This window comes from Physeter macrocephalus, chromosome 8, assembly GCF_002837175.3.
Source record: "Physeter macrocephalus isolate SW-GA chromosome 8, ASM283717v5, whole genome shotgun sequence".
NCBI classification, from domain to species: domain Eukaryota; kingdom Metazoa; phylum Chordata; class Mammalia; order Artiodactyla; family Physeteridae; genus Physeter; species Physeter macrocephalus.
Genome location: NC_041221.1, coordinates 74,345,622 through 74,365,677, shown reverse-complemented (window position 1 = coordinate 74,365,677; position 20,056 = coordinate 74,345,622). Strand labels below are relative to the sequence as shown.

General features: G+C 36.0%; 1 protein-coding gene across 6 annotated transcripts in view; it reads right to left on the bottom strand.

The window, feature by feature from the left end:
- Positions 1 to 20,056, bottom strand: part of FCHO2 (FCH and mu domain containing endocytic adaptor 2) — a 119,444-nt gene that overhangs the window by 9,626 nt on the left and 89,762 nt on the right. For 5 of the 6 annotated variants that reach the window (XM_028492971.2, XM_028492972.2, XM_055086614.1 and 2 more), the window contains 5 exons: positions 18,258 to 18,384; positions 16,977 to 17,036; positions 13,863 to 13,974; positions 10,196 to 10,351; positions 9,528 to 9,660 (listed from right to left, as the gene is read on the bottom strand). In XM_028492971.2, coding sequence (XP_028348772.1) covers positions 9,528 to 9,660; positions 10,196 to 10,351; positions 13,863 to 13,974; positions 16,977 to 17,036; positions 18,258 to 18,384 — 588 coding nt within the window. The remainder of the gene's footprint in view (positions 1 to 9,527; positions 9,661 to 10,195; positions 10,352 to 13,862; positions 13,975 to 16,976; positions 17,037 to 18,257; positions 18,385 to 20,056) is intronic. The other variant, XM_024133515.3, reaches the window with a different exon arrangement.

Genomic DNA, 20,056 nt, shown 5'->3' with positions numbered 1-20,056 from the left:
TGTCTCATTCTTTTTTTTTTTTTTTTTTTTTTTTTTTTGCAGTATGCGGGCCTCTCACTGTTGTGGCCTCTCCCGCTGCGAAGCACAGGCTCTGGACGCGCAGGCTCAGTGGCCAGGGCTCACGGGCCCAGCCACTCCACGGCATGTGGGATCCTCCCAGACCGTGGCACAAACCTGTGTCCCCTGTATCGGCAGGCGGACTCCCACCCATTGAGCCACCAGGGAAGCCCTGTCTCATTCTTTTAAATGGCCACAATAATTAATTTAATCAATCGCTTCCTCTGTGGATGTGTACTTAGGTGGTTTCCAAGCAATGCTGCAGTGAATATCCTTGCTACCTTCCCCCCACCACCCCCGCCCTCCAATTTGTGTGATTTCCAAAGAACAGATTTCTGGAACTGGAATTGTTGAGTTAAAGGTTACATATACTCAATGATCTAACAGAGTTACCTTCTAAGAGGTTCTATTAATTTGTACTCCTATCAACAAGTGGTCACACCTCTCCTAATAGAGCAGTCTTTTTCATTTTTGTCAGTCTAATGAGGACTAAAACTGGTATCTCATTGTTGTCTTAATATTCATTGTTCTGATTACTACTGACATGGAGCATCTTTCCGTAAGTTAGCTACTGAGTTATTCATCTTTTATTTCTAATTTATAAGGGCTCTTTGGAGTAAACCTTTTGGTCTATCTTACAATATTACACATGCTTTTCCCTCAGATTAAATACTGATTCTGTTTAAGGGTTTGTGTGTTTTAACCAAACATCTTATAAACACACGTATTTCTTTCTTTATGTCTCAAGTATCTCATCCTCTCATTGCATGACTTCTGGGTTTTGTATTGTATTCAGAAAGGTCTTCCACACTTCAAGATTAAAATATGTAATAAACATTTATAACACATACACAACACAATGCATACATACCCACAGACATACATATATTCATCCATGCTTTATTTTCACATCTTTATGGCTTCATTTATTATTATTAAACCTTTGATACATGCAGATTTTATTTTGGTTAAAGGTATGAGCTACGGATTCAGCTGAAATTTTTTCCCCAAATCTCCAGCCTGCTGCCCCTGTATCATTTACTGAAAAATTCATCATTTCCACATTGTCTTGAAATGGTACTTTGTCATAGAAAGAATTTTCCATTTATTCTTAGATCTATTTCTGGATACTCTAATCTGTTTCATTCATCTGGCCATCTATTGTTGTGCCAGTTCCAAACTATTTTAAATACTGTTGGCTTACAAAGTTTTCCCATTAAAACTAAAACATTACTCCACATTGCTGTTTAAAACGTTTCTTAACTTAATTTTCCGAGCTTTATTCTTCTGAGAACTTGAAAATACCGTCAAGTCTCCAGACACAAATATATAAACACCTCCACTGAGTTTCTGATCAGGATCACATTAAATTTATAAGATAATTTAGAAACAGCTAAGCTTTCTACAATATGAGTCTTGCTTTAAATAAAGTATACCACTCTAACGATATTCAAGGCAGCAGAGATGATGTTATGTTTCCTAACTAGTTAAAAAAAATTTTTTTTGTGTTCACTGTAGCTACAGGAAAGGATGCTGTAACATCTTTAAAAAAATTTTTTTTAATTGAAGTATAATTGACATGTAACACTGTATTAGTTTCAGTGTACAGTGTAGTAATTTGATATTTATATACATAGTGAAATGATCACCACAGTAAATCTAGTTACCCTCTGTCACCATACATACAAAGTATTTTTTTCCTGTGGTAAGAACTTTTAAAATATACTCTTAGCAACTCTGAAATATGCAATACAGTATTATTAACTTTGGACACCATGCTGTACATTACATCCCCATCACTTATTTATTTTATAACCATTAGTCTGTAACTTTTGACCCCCTTCATCCATTTCACCCATCCCTAACCCCCCGCGCCTCTAGCAACCACCAATCTGTTCTCTGTATCTATGAACTTGGTCTGGTTTGTTTGTTTTTTAGATTCCATATATAAGTGAGATCATAAGATCTCTGTCTTCCCTTTCTGACTCATTTCATTTAGCATAATGCCCTCAAGGTCCATCCATGTGGTTGCAAATGGCAAGGTTTCATTCTTTTTTAATGGCTGAATCGTATTCCATTGTATATATACAACAAATCTTCTTTATCCATTCATTTATTGATGAACACTTGGGTTTTTCCGTATCTTGGCTACTGTAAATAACACTGCAATGAACCACTGGGGTCCAAAAATCTTTTCAAATTAGTATTTTCATTTTCCTCGGATAAATACACAGAAGCAGAATTGCTGGATCATATGGTAGTTCTATTTCTAATTTTTTGAGGAACCTCCAAATTGTCTTCCATAGTGGCTACATCAATTTACATTCCCACCAACAGTGCACAAGGGCTCCCTTTTCTCACATCCTTGTCTTTTTGATGACAGCCATTCTCACAGGTGTGAGATGACAGCTTATTGTGGTTTTGATTTGCATTTCCTGATCATCAGTGATGTTGAGCAACTTTTCATGTACCTTTTGGCCATCTGTATGTCTTCTTTGGAAAAATGTCTATTCAGATCCTCTGTCCACTTTTAAAATCAGATTGTTTGTTTTGCTATTGAGTTGTATGTTCTTTATATATTTTGGATATTAACCCCTTATCAGATATATTGTTTGCAAATAATCTTCACCCATTCAGTACATTGCCTTTCAGTTTTGTTGGTGATGTTCTTTGCTGTGCAGAAGCTTTTTAGTTTAATGTAGTCCTGCTTGTTTAATTTTGCTTTTGTTGCCTTTCCTTCTGAAGTCAAATCCAGAAAATGATCACCAAGGCTGATGTTAAGAACCTTAACACCTATGTTTTCTTCTATGAGTTTCAGGGTTTCAGGTCTTGCATTCAAGTCTTTAATCCACTTTGAGTCAATTTTTGTGTATGGTATAAGACAGTAGTCTAGTTTCATTCTTTTTCATGTAGCTATTTAGTTTTCCCAGTACTATTTTTTTTTAACATCTTCCCAATACTATTTATTGAAGAGACTGTCCTTTCCCCAATGTTTATTTATTCTTGGCTCCTTTTGTCATAAATTAACCGAGCATGTATGTGTGGGTTTATTTCTGAACTCTCTATTCTGTTCCACTGATCTATGTGTCTATTTTTTTGCCAATACCATGTTTTGATTACTATACCTATGTCATATTTGAAATCAGGGAGCGTGATGCCTCTAGCTTTTTGTTCTTTCTCAAGATTACTTTGGCTATTTGGGGTCTTTTGTGATTCCATACAAATTTTAGGATAGTTTATTCTATTTCTGTGAAAAATTGCCAGTGGAATTTTAACAGTCATTGCATTAAACCTGTGATTGCTTTGGGTAGTATGGATATCTTAACAATTTTAATTCTATCAATGAGCATGGAGTATCTTTTCATTTAGTTTTGTCTTTAATTTCTTTCATCACTGTCTTATAGTTTTCAGTGTACAGGTCTTTCACCTCTGTGGTTGAATTTATTCCTAAGTATTTTACTCTTTTTGATGCAACTGTAAATGGGATTATTTTCTTAATTTCCTCTGCTAGTTCATTATTAGTGTATAGAAACAACAGATTTTTATATATTTTGTATTTTGCAATATTACTGAATTCATTTATTATTCAGTTTATTCATTTATTATTCAGTATTCTAAGTTTTTTTTCTTATGGAGTCTAAAGGTTTTCTTCATATAATATGTCATCTGCAAAGAGTGACAATTTTACTTCTTCCTTTCTAATTTGGATGCCTTTTCTTTTTCTTGCCTAATTTATCTGGCTAGAACTTTAATACTATGTTGAATAAAAGTGGTGAGAGTAGGCATCCTTGTCTTGTTCCTGATCTTAGAAGAAAAGCTTTCAGATTTTCACCACTGAGCATATTAGCTATAGGCTTGTCATATATGGCATTTATTATGTTGAGGTATGTTCCCTCTATACCCACTGTGTTGGGAGTTTTTATCATAAATGGATGTTTAAATTTTGTCAAATGCTTTTTCTGTAATCCACTGAGATGATCATATGATTTTCATCTTCATTTGTTAATGTTGTGTATCACGTTGCTTGATTTCTGGATGTCAAACCATCCTTGCATCCCTGGAATAAATCCCACTTGATCGTGGTGTATGACCCTTTTAATGTATTGTTGCAGTTGGTTCGCTAATATTTTGTTGAGGATTTTTGCATCTATGTTCATCAGGGATATCAGCCCGTAATTTTTTCTTGTAGTGTCCTTGTCTGGTTTTCGCTAATATTTTGTTGAGGATTTTTGCATCTATGTTCATCAGGGATATCAGCCCGTAATTTTTTCTTGTAGTGTCCTTGTCTGGTTTTGGTATCAGGGTAATGCTGGCCTCATAAAATGAGTTTGGAAGTGTTCCCTCCTTTTCTGTTTTTGGGGAAGAGTTTGAGAAGAATTGCTGTAATTCTTTTAATGTCTGGTAGACTTTGGTAGTGAAACTGTTTGATCCCGGACTTTTGTTTGTTGGAAGGTTTCTGATTATGGATTCATATCTCCTTACTAGTAATCTATTCATATTTTCTACTTCTTCATGATTCACTATTGGAAAGCCAGCTGTATGTTCCTAGAAATGTATCCATTTCTTGTAGGTTGCTGGCAATTTGTTGGCATATAATTGTTCATATGTATCTTATGAATCTCTGTATTTCAGTGGTATTAGTTACAACAGCTCCTCCTTCATTTCTGATTTTATATGAGCCCTCCTTTTTTCTTGGTGAGTCTAGATAAAGGTTTGTCAATTTTTATCTTTTCAAAGAACCAACTCTTAGTTTCATTGATCTTTTTAGTCTCTAATTATTTCTGCTCTGATCTTTGTTATTACCTTCCTTCAACTAACTTTGGGCTCCGTTTGCTCTTCTTTTCCTAATTACTTGAGGTGTAAAGTTAAGTTGTTTGAGATTATTCTTGTTTCTTGAGGTAGGCAGGTATCACTATGAACTTCCCTCTTAGAAACGCTTCTGCTGCATCCCATGAATTTCTGGTATGTTGTATTTCCATTTTCATTTGTTTCAAAGTATTTTTTTATTTCTCCTTTGATTTCTTCATTGACCCGTTGGTTACTCAGTAGCATACTGTTTAATCTATCCATATTTGTGATTTTTCCAGTCTTCTTCTTGTAACTGATTTCTAGTTTCATACCACTGTGGTCCTCAAAGAGATGCTTGATATTACTCCAATGTTAAATTTATTACGACTTGTTTTTTAACCTAATATATGATCCTGGAGAATGTTCCATATGCAGTTGAGAAGAATGTGCACTCTGCTGCTTTTGGATGAAATGTTTTCTGTATATCTGTTAAGTCCATCTGGTCTAACATGTCATATAAGGCTGATGTTTCCTTATTGATTTCTGGTGGGATAACTTATCTATTAATAAAAGTGGGTATTAAGGTCCCCTACTATTACTGTATTGCTGTCTGTCTCTCTCTTTAGGTCTGTTAATATTTGCTCTATATATTTAGGTGCTCCTACGTTGGGTGCATTAATTATTAACAAATGTTAAACATCTTCTTGTTGGATTGACACTTTATCAATATGTAATGCCCTTCTTTGTCTCTTATTACAGTCTCTGTTTTAGTCTATGTTTTTCTGATATTAAGTATAGCTACCCAAGCTTTCATTTGGTTTCTGTTTGCACGGAACATCTTTTTCCATCCCTTCAACTTTCATTCTGTGTGTGTCCTTACATCTGAAGGGAGCACCTTATAGGCAGCATATAAATAGGTCTTATTTTTTTAATCCATTCAGCCACTCTATGTCTTCTGATTGGAGAATTTAGTCCATTTACAATTAAAATAATTATGGACAGGTATGTATTCACTGCATATTGTTAATTATTTTCTGGCTGTTCTGTTCTCTTACTCTCTTTCTTTGTGGTTTGATGACTTTCTTTAGTGGAATGGTTAATTTCTTTCTCATTATCTTTTGTGTATCTGCTATAGGTTTTTGCTTGGTTGTTACCATGAGGCTTACATATAACAACCTACATAACAATCCATTTTAAGCTACAAACAACTTAAATTTGAATGCATTCTAAAGGTCTGCATTTTTACTCCCCCTCTATTTTCTGTTGTTTGTTTGTTTTTGTTTTTTGGTGGGGGGTACGCGGGCCTCTCACTGTTGTGGCCTCTCCCGTTGCAGAGCACAGGCTCTGGACACGCAGGCTCGGTGGCCATGGCTCACGGGCCTAGCCGCTCCATGGCATGTGGGATCTTCCTGGACCGGGGCACGAACCCATGTCCCCTGCATCGGCAGGCGGACTCTCAACCACTGCGCCACCAGGGAAGCCCTATTTTCTGTTTGTGATGTCACATTTTACATCTTTTTATCTTGTGTATCCCTTCACTAATTACTGGAGTTATTTTTACTATTTTTGTCTTTACCTTTTTACTATTTTCACTCTATGTGATTAATCCACTACCTCTACTATATATTTACCTTTACTAGTGAGATTTATACTTTCATACTTTTGTTACTAATTAGCGCCCTTTTCAGCAAAGAAGTCCCTTTAACATTTCTTGTAAGGCTGGTTTATTGGTGATGAACTCCTTTAGGTTTTGCTTGCCTGGGAAACTCCTTATCTTTCCTTCAATTCTGAGCAATAACTCTGCCAGGTGGAGTATCCTTGGTTATAAGTTTACTTTGAATATATCCCTTCTGGCTTGCAAAGTTTCTGCTGAAATGTCTGCTGATGGTCTTATGAGAGCTCCCTTGGTTTTTCTCTTGCTACTTTTAAGATTCTTTTTTTAAACTTTTGACATTTTAATTATAATGTGTCTTGGTGTGGGTCTCTCTGGGCTTCCTGGATCTGAATGTCTGTTTCCTTCCCCAGGTTAGGGAAGTTCTCAGCCATTATTTCTTCAAGTAAGTTTTCAGTCCCTTTATCTCTATTCTCCTTCTGGAACTGTTATAATGTGTATGTTAGTTTGCTTGATGTTGTCCCATAAGTCCTGTAAGCTATCTCTGCTTTTTAAAATTCTTTTTTTCTTTTTTGCTATTCTGATTAGGTGAGTTCCACTGCCCTATCTTTGAGTTCACTGATCCTTTCTTTGCTTCATCTAGTCTGCTGTTGAACCCCTCCAGTATATATTTCAGATCAGTTATTGTATTCTTCAGCCCAGTGACTTCTATTTGTTACTTTCTTATGTTTTCTATTTCTTTGTTGAAGTTCTCACTGTGTTTATCCATTCTTCTCCCAAGTGAGGTGAGCATTTTATGACCATTACTTAGAACTCTTTATAAGGTAAATTACTTAACTGTTTCCTTAAGGTGTTTTTCTAAGGTTTTATCTTGTTCTTTCTTTTAGAATATACTCCTGTTTCCTCATTTTACTTGATTTTCTGTGCTTCTTTGTATTAGATGAAATAGGCACCCCTTCCAGTCTTGAAAGAGTAACCTTGTCTAGGAGATGAACCTTATTGTTCAACCCTGCCTTAGCTCCTGGTTGCCTCTCAAACTTCTGTGATTGTCCAAGCAGCCTATTTTATATTTAATAGCTCCTAATTGTCAAGGGTGTGCCAAGACCTGTCAGTGTTTCAAAGAGGGAAATCTGCCAGCAGCTTTTAAAGTATGCAAATACATATAGTTCTGTGGGATTTAATACAAATGTTAGCCCTGCTGGCCACCAGATCAGGTGATCTGGAGGTGTCCCCTGGGTGACAGTCATAAAAATCAGGGCTCTAGACGAGTGTATAAGTTCCTTTCTGGGAGATACTGGTGAGCTGTAGCAAGGCAGAGGGAGAGTGAATTGACTGCATTCCCCCAGCCTATGTTCCCTAAGCGCATATCTGTTATGTTCCCTAAGAGCATATCTGTAGACCCCTAGATGTGTGTCAGACCTGAAGCCTGCCCCTTAGGCTGCTGCTCCAGGACAAGCAAATGGGTCTCTTTCACAGAAACATTAGGGTGTTTTTCAGTCTGCTTTCTGTGCATTGCCCTGGGGGCAGCAGCCTGCCAAAAACTGTCTCACTGATTGTTATAGTCCTGTGGGACCCAGAAATGCAAGCTCCCCTGGCCTCCAGAGCCAGGAGATCAAGGGTGTCCCCTGGGCTGCAGCTGCAAAAACTAGGGCACCAGACATCTATAAAAACTCCCCTCTTGGAGATACTGGTGTCACAAAAGAGAGTGCAAAGATGACACCCACTGAGGAAGGGGGAAAGAGGTCTTGAATAAAAAGCCAGCTTTAGCATGAGAGAGGGAGAGCCCACTGGTTGGAGTGTAAAGATGGCATCCACCAAGAGAAAAAGTCTATAGTAAAAAAATAAATAAATAAATAAAGTGGTGCCTGTTGGCTTTAGCAAAGTAGATGGAGCAAGTAAAAGAGGTGCCCTCCAGCACCTCATTCCCTGGAGAGTATCTCAACACACCCATGCCCCTCAAGCCGATGCTTTAAGATCAACAAATGAATGTCTTTCACATATAGTCTGTGCACTTCTCAAATGGCCGCTTGCATGCTGGGACCTAGGGTTCTTGAGTCTGCATGCAAGCCCTTTAAAGCCGTTTCTCAGATCCCTACAGCCCTTTGGTTCCTGTGGATATGAGCTCCACTGGTTTTCAAAGCCAGATGTTTTAGGGACTCATCTATCAAGTGCAGGTCTCAAAAGCTGGGTGTCCATGCGGGTTACAAACTCTTTGTTTCTCAGGCAGAAGCTCCAGATTTGTGAGTTCCATCAAGATGGTGGGTTGCCATGATGGGGTTGAGGCTTATGGTGAGACTGTGTCTCAGCCTCTCCTACTCACCTCAGTATGGCCCTTTTCTCATTTGCTGATGTGAAGGAGCTGTTTAGCTATCTTTCAGGTCCCTTTCAGAGGGAATTGTTCCACATGTATCTGTATATACACCATGTTGGTGTATCCATGGGAGAAGGTGAGTTCAGGATCTTCCTATACCATCTTGGACTACCTCTCCAGCTCTAATTAGTTTTTTTTATTGTGAATATCTATCTCCATTAGTTTTCCTAACTGGTTGTTTTGAAAGCCATTAATTTTTGTATTAATTTTTTAAATGACCACTTTGCTAAATTCTCCGAATCAGTTTTTCAGTTGATGCTCTTGAGTTTTCCAGAAATATATCACCTGTAATTAATATTATTTTTATATCTTCCTTTCCAATGTTTATCACCACTTATTTTATTCTCCCGTCTAACTGTACTAACACATCCAGAAAAATCTTATACACTAACAGGAATAATAACTTTCCTGACTTTCAATGCTTTAGGTATTTCATTATTAAGACTGATATGCTGGTCTTTTCAGGTGAAGGACATTCATATATTTATATTTGTTCAGTATTTTAATTGGTAATAGATGGTGAATTTGATCAAATTGGCCAAAATCTCCATAGGCTTATTTAACAGATTTTTTGAGTTTGAAACATCCCTGCATTGCTCGAATGAACTTCATTTGGCCATGACATAGTATTCATTTAATGATATGCAAGATTCTGTTTGTTAATATTTTAATTAAGGATTTTTATAATATGACACTCACCTGATACTTTAATACATCTACATTATAATAAGAAGCAGCTGGATTTTGCTCTGATAGCTTCTTGAGGTAGATAGTAAGAGCTTGCATGTTCATCCAAAAATCTTTTGTGTTAGAATCACATTGTGATGGATCACTGTATGTATAAGAAATATTTTCATTATTATTTATTATTATTTCATATTTATTTATTTATTTTTATCCTCCACCTCTCTGTAGTAATTTGGTGACCTGGCAAGGACCAGTAGAAATGAACCAAAAGATGGGATGAGGGAAAACTAAACTTAGGGGATAAAGAATGGAACATAGCAGAAAGTTGCCTAAAAGATGAGAAGATGTACAGTAGAGAAGGATTTAACAATGACTACTACCACCACCAGCACAAACAAAACAAAGACAGCAGAATCCTATTTAATCATAATAAATAATTTTGATATTGTTTTCAAATTGAGTTACTGTTGCTTTGAAGAAGAAAGAAAAAATTTCTTAAGAAATTTCACCTTCAAAACAAAAGTACACAAACCTGGGGATTTCCCTGGTGGTCCAGTGGTTAAGACTCTGAACTTCCACCACAGGGGGCACAGGTTCGATCCCTAGTCAGGGAACTACAATTCTACATTGCCGCACAGCGTGGCCAAAAGATTTTTAAAAAAACTGAAAAGTACACAAACCTGAACACAAGTTGTGCATTTGGAAGAATTTGTTCTAGTCTGTTGATATTTTTCACCCTGAAGCAGAGCACAGCTGGGGATGGATTACTAGTGAAGACTTTAATAACTCCGCTTGGAAATGATATTGTCATGTCACCAGTGATCTTCACAATACACCTGAAAGTAGGCATTTTGAAAAATTTAAATAGTTTAAATAAGGCATTTTAACCTCCATTTAAAGCATATTTAGTTTTAAAAGGGCTTTATTATCATAATTACCATGAATTATTTTTTCAATTATAAAAAATGATTCTATGTGAAATGATATATTCATCTAACACCAGTTTTTCCTAGAATTAAATTCCAAACAAATGGAAGCACACTGATAATACTCCTTCACTTGTTTGCCAAAACCATCCCTGGCTGTCTCATAAGGACATTGTTTCCCTGGTAACACTATCCCCAGCTGTAGCTATTTTTCCTCCAAACCCCACAAAGCACTGGGCCTGATGGTGGCAGTGGTAGATGTCCTCCTTGCTTCTCATTGCCTCTAACAACTCTATATTCCTTCTTCCTTCTGAAAAACCACCAGTTTCATTTGAAACTCACACCATCAGATTATACTACTCGCTATCCCAACCCTCCAAGTCATCTTCAACATTCCCTTTCATTTTCTGAAAATTATAGCTCCTGGCCCACTGTCAGTCTGTCTCTGCACAACTACTCCTATCATAAATTTTTAGTGATTTCAATATCCACACAGATAATCCTTTCAACACCTTGGTCACCTAGTTCTTCAGCCCCTTGCCTTCAATGATCCTGCCTTCCAGCCTACCTCAGCCATACTTCAGCCCCTCCATCATCTCAGTCTGATTCCCCACTCATCGGATAGTCTCTTCCTACTTCTCCAATTCATTCTGTCTAGTACTGCATTTCCAATCTCATCAAAAACCTCCATAATCCATTGTTCCTACCACCTTTTTCACTAATCTTCACTCTTCCTTCATATCCTCATTTCTCCCATCTTGGGACTTCATGGTCCATCAATATAATACTCCTTTGCATAAACCCTCCCCTTGGTTCTCTCTCACTTGACTATGCTTGTTTGGCAAAACACAGTCTTAGCTAAATCCAGCTCCTCACCTACATCTATATGGCCGAACATGACTAGAGGAAAACATAATGATATAGCCAAAACTCTCAGTTGGGCCCCCTTAGTATTACATGGAAATTCTACTATATTCCCTAGCTCTTTTCATACCTTCTCCTTTCTCCTCTAACTCTAACCTGCAAAATTCTCTCCCCCACCTGCAGTCAACGACTTTCCTTTAAATTTTACGGATGAAATAAAATCAGAAAAGAACTTCCTCATACTCTCACTACTGAAATCCTAATCTCCCTGACTCTAAAGGCATCCATACCTTCTGCATTCCCTCCTGTTTCAACAGATAATCAGACTATGCCCCTAAGGTTAACTGTACTGAAGCACATCTCCTCTTACATACTGAAGGACTTCACTCATGCAATTGTCCCCTTTCCTGCAGATTCAATTTTTTCCATAAATATTGGATTTTTCCCATTAGCATATTGAAATGTATATCATCTTTAAAAAAACCCCAAAACTAAAATTAATTAAGACCTCCTCTGATTCTCCCATCTCTCTCCTGCTACCACCCTGTTTCTCTGCTTCTACTTAGAGCAAAATATCCTAGAAGAATTGCCTAACATTTGCTCTCTCCAAATACAGTTGTCTGTATTTGCATCATCTCCTGCTCCTGAGCTCCCTCGAAGCAGTCTACTAGAGCTGCTCTTGTGAAGGTCATTAATGACCTTCATGTTGTTAATGATCAATTTTTCTTGACCTGACAATAGCATCAGATACAGCTTCACACCTTCTTTCATGAAAGGGTTTATTCACTTAGTTTCTGGGACTCTGCTCTACTGGTTCTCTTCTCAACTCTCTTGTTGCTTGCTGTCCCAAACTCCATTGCTGGATGATTCTCATCCTCCTGTTTTTAAACACTGAAGGGGGCCAGGACTTAAGTTCTCATCAGATCTCTTCTCTACACCCTAATGCCCCAGGCTTTAAGTATCATGTACAAATTAATGACTACCAAATATTTTAGCCTGGACCTATCTCTGAACTCCAGAATCATGTATTCAACTATCATCAACTCAACATCCCCACTAAATTGTCTTAATAAGTACTTCAAATTTAACAATCTACTCCCTCAACTAATCTTGACAACTCTGTTTGCAAAATACATTCAGAAGCTCATTACTACTCACGATCTCTTCTGCTAATACCCTTATACAAGTCACCATCATCTCTCACCTGGACTTCAGCGGTTAACCCTTTCTCTCTGCATCTACTCTGGCTCCTTCTAGTTTATTCCCATATAGCAGGCAGAGTGCTACTTCAAAAAACATAAGTAACCTCATCACTCCTCTACTCAAAAGCCTCTACTTGCTTCCCACCTCACCCACAATAAATTCCAAACTCCTTATCATGGTCTACAATGCCCAGCCTGATCTGTTCCCTGTGTGGACTTATCTTTGACTACTTTCTTCCTTGTTTACTCCTACTCAGTGACATGGTTCTCTTTGCTGTTTCTTGACTATGCCAAGCATGCTTCTACCTCAGTCCCTTACACTTACTGGAATGCTCTTCACTCACCTATCTGCATGGCTTGCTCCTTCCTCAATGTCTTTCAAAAACAACCTCAAAAAGGTTTTCACTGATCATTCTATCTAAAATAGTAGCCCTCTGTTGTAACTGTCTGTCCCCTTACCGTGGTTTATTTTTCTTCATAGCATATATCAATACCTCTCCTTTTCCTAAGTAACATTATTCATTCATCAAATATTTGAGCGCTTACTATGTGTAAGACTCTGTTGTAAGTGCTGAAGGTAATTTAGTAAACAAAAGTTCTTCTCTACAGAGCTTGCATTATCTCAAGTGAAAACTAAGAAACTTTCACAACAGTGCAAGCTTATAACAGTCTTACACATATTAAGCACTCAAATATTTAATGAATGAATAACGTTATACATGAAAAATAAGGGTGGGGTGGTGGTGGAATGAATTGGGAGATTGGGATTGACATATATACACTAATATGTATACAATAAATAACTAATAAGAACCTGCTATGTGAAAAAATAAAATAAAATTCAAAAAAGAAAGAAAAATAAGGGTGGTCATTCACCCAAAGATCATTCTCTTAATAGAAGGAGGTTAAACCAATCCTTCAAGAGTCTCCTGTAATAGACATGCACTCTAGGTCTCTCTTGCAAACATCACACTTTCACCAAAGACATACATTAGGCCAAGATTCAGAGTTCTATCCCCATCTAGGTCAGCTGCCACAATCCTGTTCTACGGACATGTCGAACAACAGATGTGTCATATTGGTCATAAAGCCTGGGCAAAAACGTACATAAACTTAGAAAAAAGCCATCATTACTGATTATAGTGACTTCTTAAATCTGAAAGACAATATCTAAATGACTATAATTGATAGCAAAAAGCAGGTAAACAAGTAATAGAAAACTCCAACTAATAGAGAATCAAAATATAACTCTTAAAATTTACCATCAAGCCCCCTGCCCCTGAAACACACACACACACACACACACACACACACACACACACACACACACACACACGTATCTTTTAAAAACTAACTTGGTGGGATCTGCCCCTTTAAAGTAGGCATTAACAGATTCTGTAAGGGCGACTGCCACAGGTAAGGTGTCCTGATTTCCAAGGCTGACAGGACTGGGACCTCGTGACACACCTAGAATAAATACAATTCATTTGTTAAATCCTATAGAAAGATATTTATTAAATACCAAGACAGAGTAGAGTCAAAATATTAGCTTGTCACAAGTGACTCTATTACTGGTTTAAGATGCCCCAAGTATAAATCTGGTTAAAAAATGGAGCATAAAACAAGTTGGACAAATAAAAAAAAAAATCAGGAAAATATGTCACAGTGACTTCAATTTTAAACAGAATGACAAAGAAGGGTTGGGTTAAGGAATGTCAGAAGGAAAAAGCCCTTCACCTGAAGAGCTAAAATTACTAAAATATGGCTTCAAAACCATTCAGATACTAAATTCTTTCAGGTTCTACCAATTCACATCCATAAGGTCATTAAACTGGATTTTTCTATTTAAGGTATTTCTATACATTAGCTATTTCTAAATGAGCAGTGTAATGTAATCATGCACTACTCATTATTACTGTAATTCTCCTTTACCTCTCCTTTGTCTTATGCTTGTATTATATTCCCATATTACCTTTCCTCGATAAATATGACTAATAACATCATTTTGAGGTAACATTCCTGACATAAAGTTAAGTCAGTAAGATACTTTTAGAGTCAAATCATAGAAAGAGCAGTGTTTTAAAAGCGTAATAAAATGTAAACAAATTTAATGTATATGTTCAGGTGCTTTTTAAAACCTAAAAGTATCTGGTTTATTTCATAACAGACAAATCCCTTAAAATAGTGCACTGCCTTTTTTTTTTCTTTACAAATGTACTCTCTCCATTTATGCCTTACCATTCATTATTGTTATCGATTGGAAAGTGGAGCATTTCATTTAATATCCAATATATGATGAAATTTTGTAAAAACAAGTCAAAAGGGTAGTTAATTATGATTATTCATTCTTAAAGAAAAATATGTTGACCTAGGTTATTCATTTATCTCTGAAATTTGAATGTATGTTTTTTGTTACATAAATGTTACACAATGTTCATAGCCATCAGATATTTTTATTTCAGATGTGAGTTACTTTTGAGATACCTAGAGTATTATTAATTCTAACAAAAATCAGTACTAGCTTTCTTTGCCTCACAACTAAACCTGGGCTCCTACAAATAGTGAGAAAGAGCTTTTGTTACCTTTAGAGGCCAGGAAGATTCTGTAGTGTTCAAGATTTTGAAGAATTCTGATTTAGAAGGTTCTTCATAGTTTAAAAAAAAAATGACTCAGTGATTAAAAATACATGGAAACAGGAACTGCTGTTTCTAGGCCACTGGGAAAAGTAAACTCTCCCAAACAAGACAACTTAAAATTTCATATGAAAATAAACTCAATAATAAAATGTATTCACAAAATCACAACAGCTACTATCTACTAATCACTAATACATGCCAGACACTTTGCCAAAGAGGCATGAAAGAAATGGTGCCTTTCTGAACCACAAGTAGTTTTTCTGCAAAGTGGGAACATACTTTGTGGGTGATGGGCTGCAACAAATGAAAGGACATGAAAATGTGTCTGCAGAAGTGTTTATAACCCAGATCAGGACATGGAAGACCTTTAATTTTATCCTATTGGCACTGAAAGCCACCGAAAATGTTTAAAAGAAACATGATTGTGTTTTTCATTTTGTAAGATCACTGAACACAGAGTGAATCCTGGACTGAAAAGAAAAATGACTTGGCAGGGATTCAAGTTTGGATCAGGTGAGAGATAGTTAAATGAAAGCTAAGGGCTTGATCAAGAGGCAGTAGTTTCTAGGATATGTGATTACAACTATGCAAATACATGTTTGTGCAGTGGGAAAATTTCACTGTAAATCTAAATTAGCTCAATTTAAAAAAAAATATATTCTATACTAGGGTCACTAGAAATTCAGGAAAGCATATTTTCAGAGAAAGATGAAGGTTATAATAATCTTTTATTAGAGAAAATTCTATGCTCTTAAATCTGAAATTAATCTTTTCCCTTAGGTAACCTACAGAAGTAGATATCTACACACAGTCATGGGTAACATTAATGTCTGCTACTACTTTGACATTAAAAATCAAAAGAAACCTACAAAGTTATTCTTTTCAATTATCCAATTTGGGCATATAAAATGAGAATTCTTGAAATAGTTTCCCTGTAAATTGTTAAGCCTGTTACTGAAATATTGGCAAGAAGAAAAAAGTATTGCAGAGTTAGTAAAAAAAACTCAAAATCCACTTAACATTTTGGCATATCCCCTTTTGTATATTCCATTTTTGTTTCCAAGATCATATTGTATATGCATCCTTCAAAAAAATGTTTGACACAGGAAATATGTGCTTAAGTCCCTAAAAAAGTCTAAATGTGTACTATATTATTCAGAATAACTCATTTTTTGGAAATAATAAATTCCTTGGATGTTCTTCTTTATAAGGATAGTATGCATTCTAATATTGGTTTAATTGTTGCATATTTACAATTGTGTATGTTTTGAAAATGCAGAGACATAAAGCTGAAATAAAGGGTACCTACCTTTGTAAAAATCAGTGAATATTTTTGTGGAATTCCCTTCAGTTCAGGAGTAAAAAATGGACTCACTCCCAACTATTTCCTACCTCTTTGCTTCTAACTTCAGCTCACTGTATGAATGGTTTTCGTATGATTTGATAGCCTTTGCTTTGTGGTTTTTATATTATAGTTTCTTTTTTATTAACTGACATATTCTTTCTGGTTCTTTCCTAATCACTTTTTCTCTGCTTCTAATAGCTTTAGAGGTAAGATTTGTTGATATTTCTTAATGTTAAGGAGAGAAGAGCAGGAGGGAGATGGAAGATAATGCAAAAATACTGTATGTTTTTATAATTTATCCCCTGCTATCAATGGATCCTGTATAGAAACTGGACATAATTAGTACAAAATTGAGATAGTTAAACCTTAGAGTTATTCTTGATTTCTGAGACACCATAAATTGCTGGAAAAGGAAAAATTAGATAACAGTATTTTAGATACACTTTAGGGTCATTAGTTAACACATACATCTGCTTTCGATACAATACCTTGTGAAGTCTCACAGTGCTTTTCAATTTCAGAGAGTGTCCCAATCAAATTATCATCTTCTATCATATTTAAATAAAACAAAATATTGCAGGAAAAGAAAATACTTTCAAGAACAAGAAGAATCAAAAACTTAAATCTAAACAGGGAGCTAAATAAACATCACAATAAAGAAAGAAATTTTTAGGAAGATTTAAAGAAACTTTGTCATAAAAAATCCACATCACATCACATCCTGCCTGCCGGTATCATCACTGTCACCTACTTGTCGTTCTCCTATTGCCAGCACTGGCCCAAACTACAAACAAATATGTACCAACTTAATCAAAATTAAAGTTTCCATCAGAAATAGAAAACGTTCTGAATAATCTGGAGATAATGGGAAACGACTAAAGCAATTTTGGTTACCCAGACCTGCCTGATTTCTAACAGGACCCATCTATGTTCTTTATGATTAAAATACAGATTCTGTGGAAACAAAAGGTAACAAAACCACATATACAAACAAAATGTAAGAATAAGGTGCTTGTTACAGCAAACAAAAAGACTTATTGAATATATTGTTTACGTAAAGTCAGAAGATGGGAAAAACAGTATGTTCACAAAAGTATATAAAATAAGATGGTAACATCATGTTCAGACATTTAGAAATCAAATCATTTATCTCATTTTAGCCTATACCACTCATGCCGTTTTTACAATGGCTACATACAGAAGACCCATTTTCCCTGCGTTGAGTTTTGACAAATCAAATTAGGTATAATTAAATCAGCTTAATTAGGGCTGGGATTCTTAAACTCAACATGCATCAGAATTGCCTAGAAAGCCTGTTCAAAGATTGCTAGCCCCAGTCCAGAGTTTCTGATTTAAAAGGTCTGCATTTCTAGTAAGTTCCCAGGTGATACAGACAGATGCTGCAGGTCCCAGGACCACACTGCAAGCACAAAAGCCCTTCCTTTCACTGAATCAGTTGTTTTTAAAACAAATTTTCTTAGGAATGTGAGTAGCAATTCACAGTAGAAAGTACTGCATCATATTCTGCCTTCAACTATTTATATTGGTCAGTTTATAAATTTGATGCATTCTTAACAGTGCTAATCATGGTTAAAATTCTCTATTCAGATAATATAAAATGTGAAAGAGAAAAGGAAAATGTGGCTAGTTTGATAATGCCAGGTGTGTTTCCAGAAAACCAAAATGTCTAATGCTTAATTCTTCACTACCCTCAGCCTGGTCATATTTTGGATGTTACATTTTGCATGTAATTTATGATAATCACTTACCTACTGGAGTATTGGCAGCACTTAGTGACGCAGAAGATGAGATAGAGGAAGAACTTTCTGCCCGGGCTAACGGAGCAGCAGGAGGTGGGCTGGTATTGGAAGTTACAGGTGGGCTAAATGGCCTGGGCTTAAAAACAAAATGTCATTTACCAAAATGCTAAAACAATTCCCCAGTTATCAGAAAAGATTTTTAGGTATCAGGAACATTAATTTTAAAATACTAAACCAAATTTATTGTATTTCTTTTTTTTTTTTTTTTTTTTTCGGGCCCCCCTACATACAAACTCCTATTGTATTTCTTAAAACTCACAGTTTTTTTTTTTTTTTTTTTTTCAGGGCCCTACCTACATACAAACTCCTATTGTATTTCTTAAAACTCACAGTTAGAGATGCCTAGGTCAAATCATTTTCAAGAATATATTAAAAGCTGAATAGGCCATTTTAAAATAATGCTGTCAAGAGAATCTTTGTATATAAAACTTTTTCTGTATTTCAAAAAGTATGCTTAAGATAGATTCTCAGAAGTTAAAATTAAACATTATGAAGGCTTTTCATACATAATGCCAAACTGCTTCCCATTTGGGCAACTCACTTTACCCTACTGCCTATAAATATATAAGAGAATATTTCTCTGCACTCTTGCCAGCAATAAATAGATGAGCCTTAGAAGAAGGAAAAGTAATAAAATTTAAAAACTTTTAGCTAATTCCATAGATAAAAATAAAATTGGCATTTCTCTTTTATGAGTTGTCTGTTAGCTTTGCCTGATTTAGTTTGGGGAGGTCTTACTATTATCTGAGCTTTCACTAACCCTTTTCTTTATTTCATGCAAATATTTTCTTCCTAAATATTGCTTTACTTTTGGCATTTAAAAATCTGTGCACAGTTTCCTTATAATTCATTGTAATGCTTCCTCATTGAGAAAGTTTACCCCATTCAGAGGCTTGAGAAAATCTTAATTCTACTGTCTTCCCACTTTTCTGGTTAAAAATAAAAACAAATATGAAAAATGATTCCAATTCATTTATCTTTTACTTTGGTGAATGGTTTTTTTCCTTCCAAATTCCTAATTGTTCCAATAATACATTAGCAACACTTCCTGAGGTGTTTCATTTTTTAAATATGGAATATTGAGCTTAATTAAAGACAACCTTTTCCTGCTTATAAAAGTTATAAGTAAATGCAATATTTATTTAGTGCCTATACTATATGTCAGGTCATGGGTACTAGATACAAAGCAGTGCATTAGACACTGTTTCTGTCCTCATCTATTTGAAGAACATGAAAAACAGAAGGCAAAAAACAACCAACAAAACCCTATAAGCATTCATACACTAAAATTATTCAACTCTACATCGCATGAATATAAATTTATAGATATACACTTTTATAAAAATTAGATTATACCGCCCAAAATATTTAACGCTTAGTAAACCCTTGTGCCCCCAATTAATTTTTTTTTTTTTTTTTTTTTTTTTCTTTGCAGTACGCAGGCCTCTCACTGTTGTGGCCTCTCCTGTTGCGGAGTACAGGCTCTGGACGCGCAGGCTCCTTTTTGCAGTACGCAGGCCTCTCACTGTTGTGGCCTCTCCTGTTGCGGAGTACAGGCTCTGGACGCGCAGGCTCAGCGGCCATGGCTCACGGGCCCAACCGCTCTGCGGCATGTGGGATCTTCCCGGACCAGGGCACGAACCCGTGTCCCCTGCATCATCAGGCGGACCCTCAACCACTGCACCACCAGGGAAGCCCAATTATTTTAAAAGTATTAGTTCCAGAGAATGGCTTTTGGATGACTCATT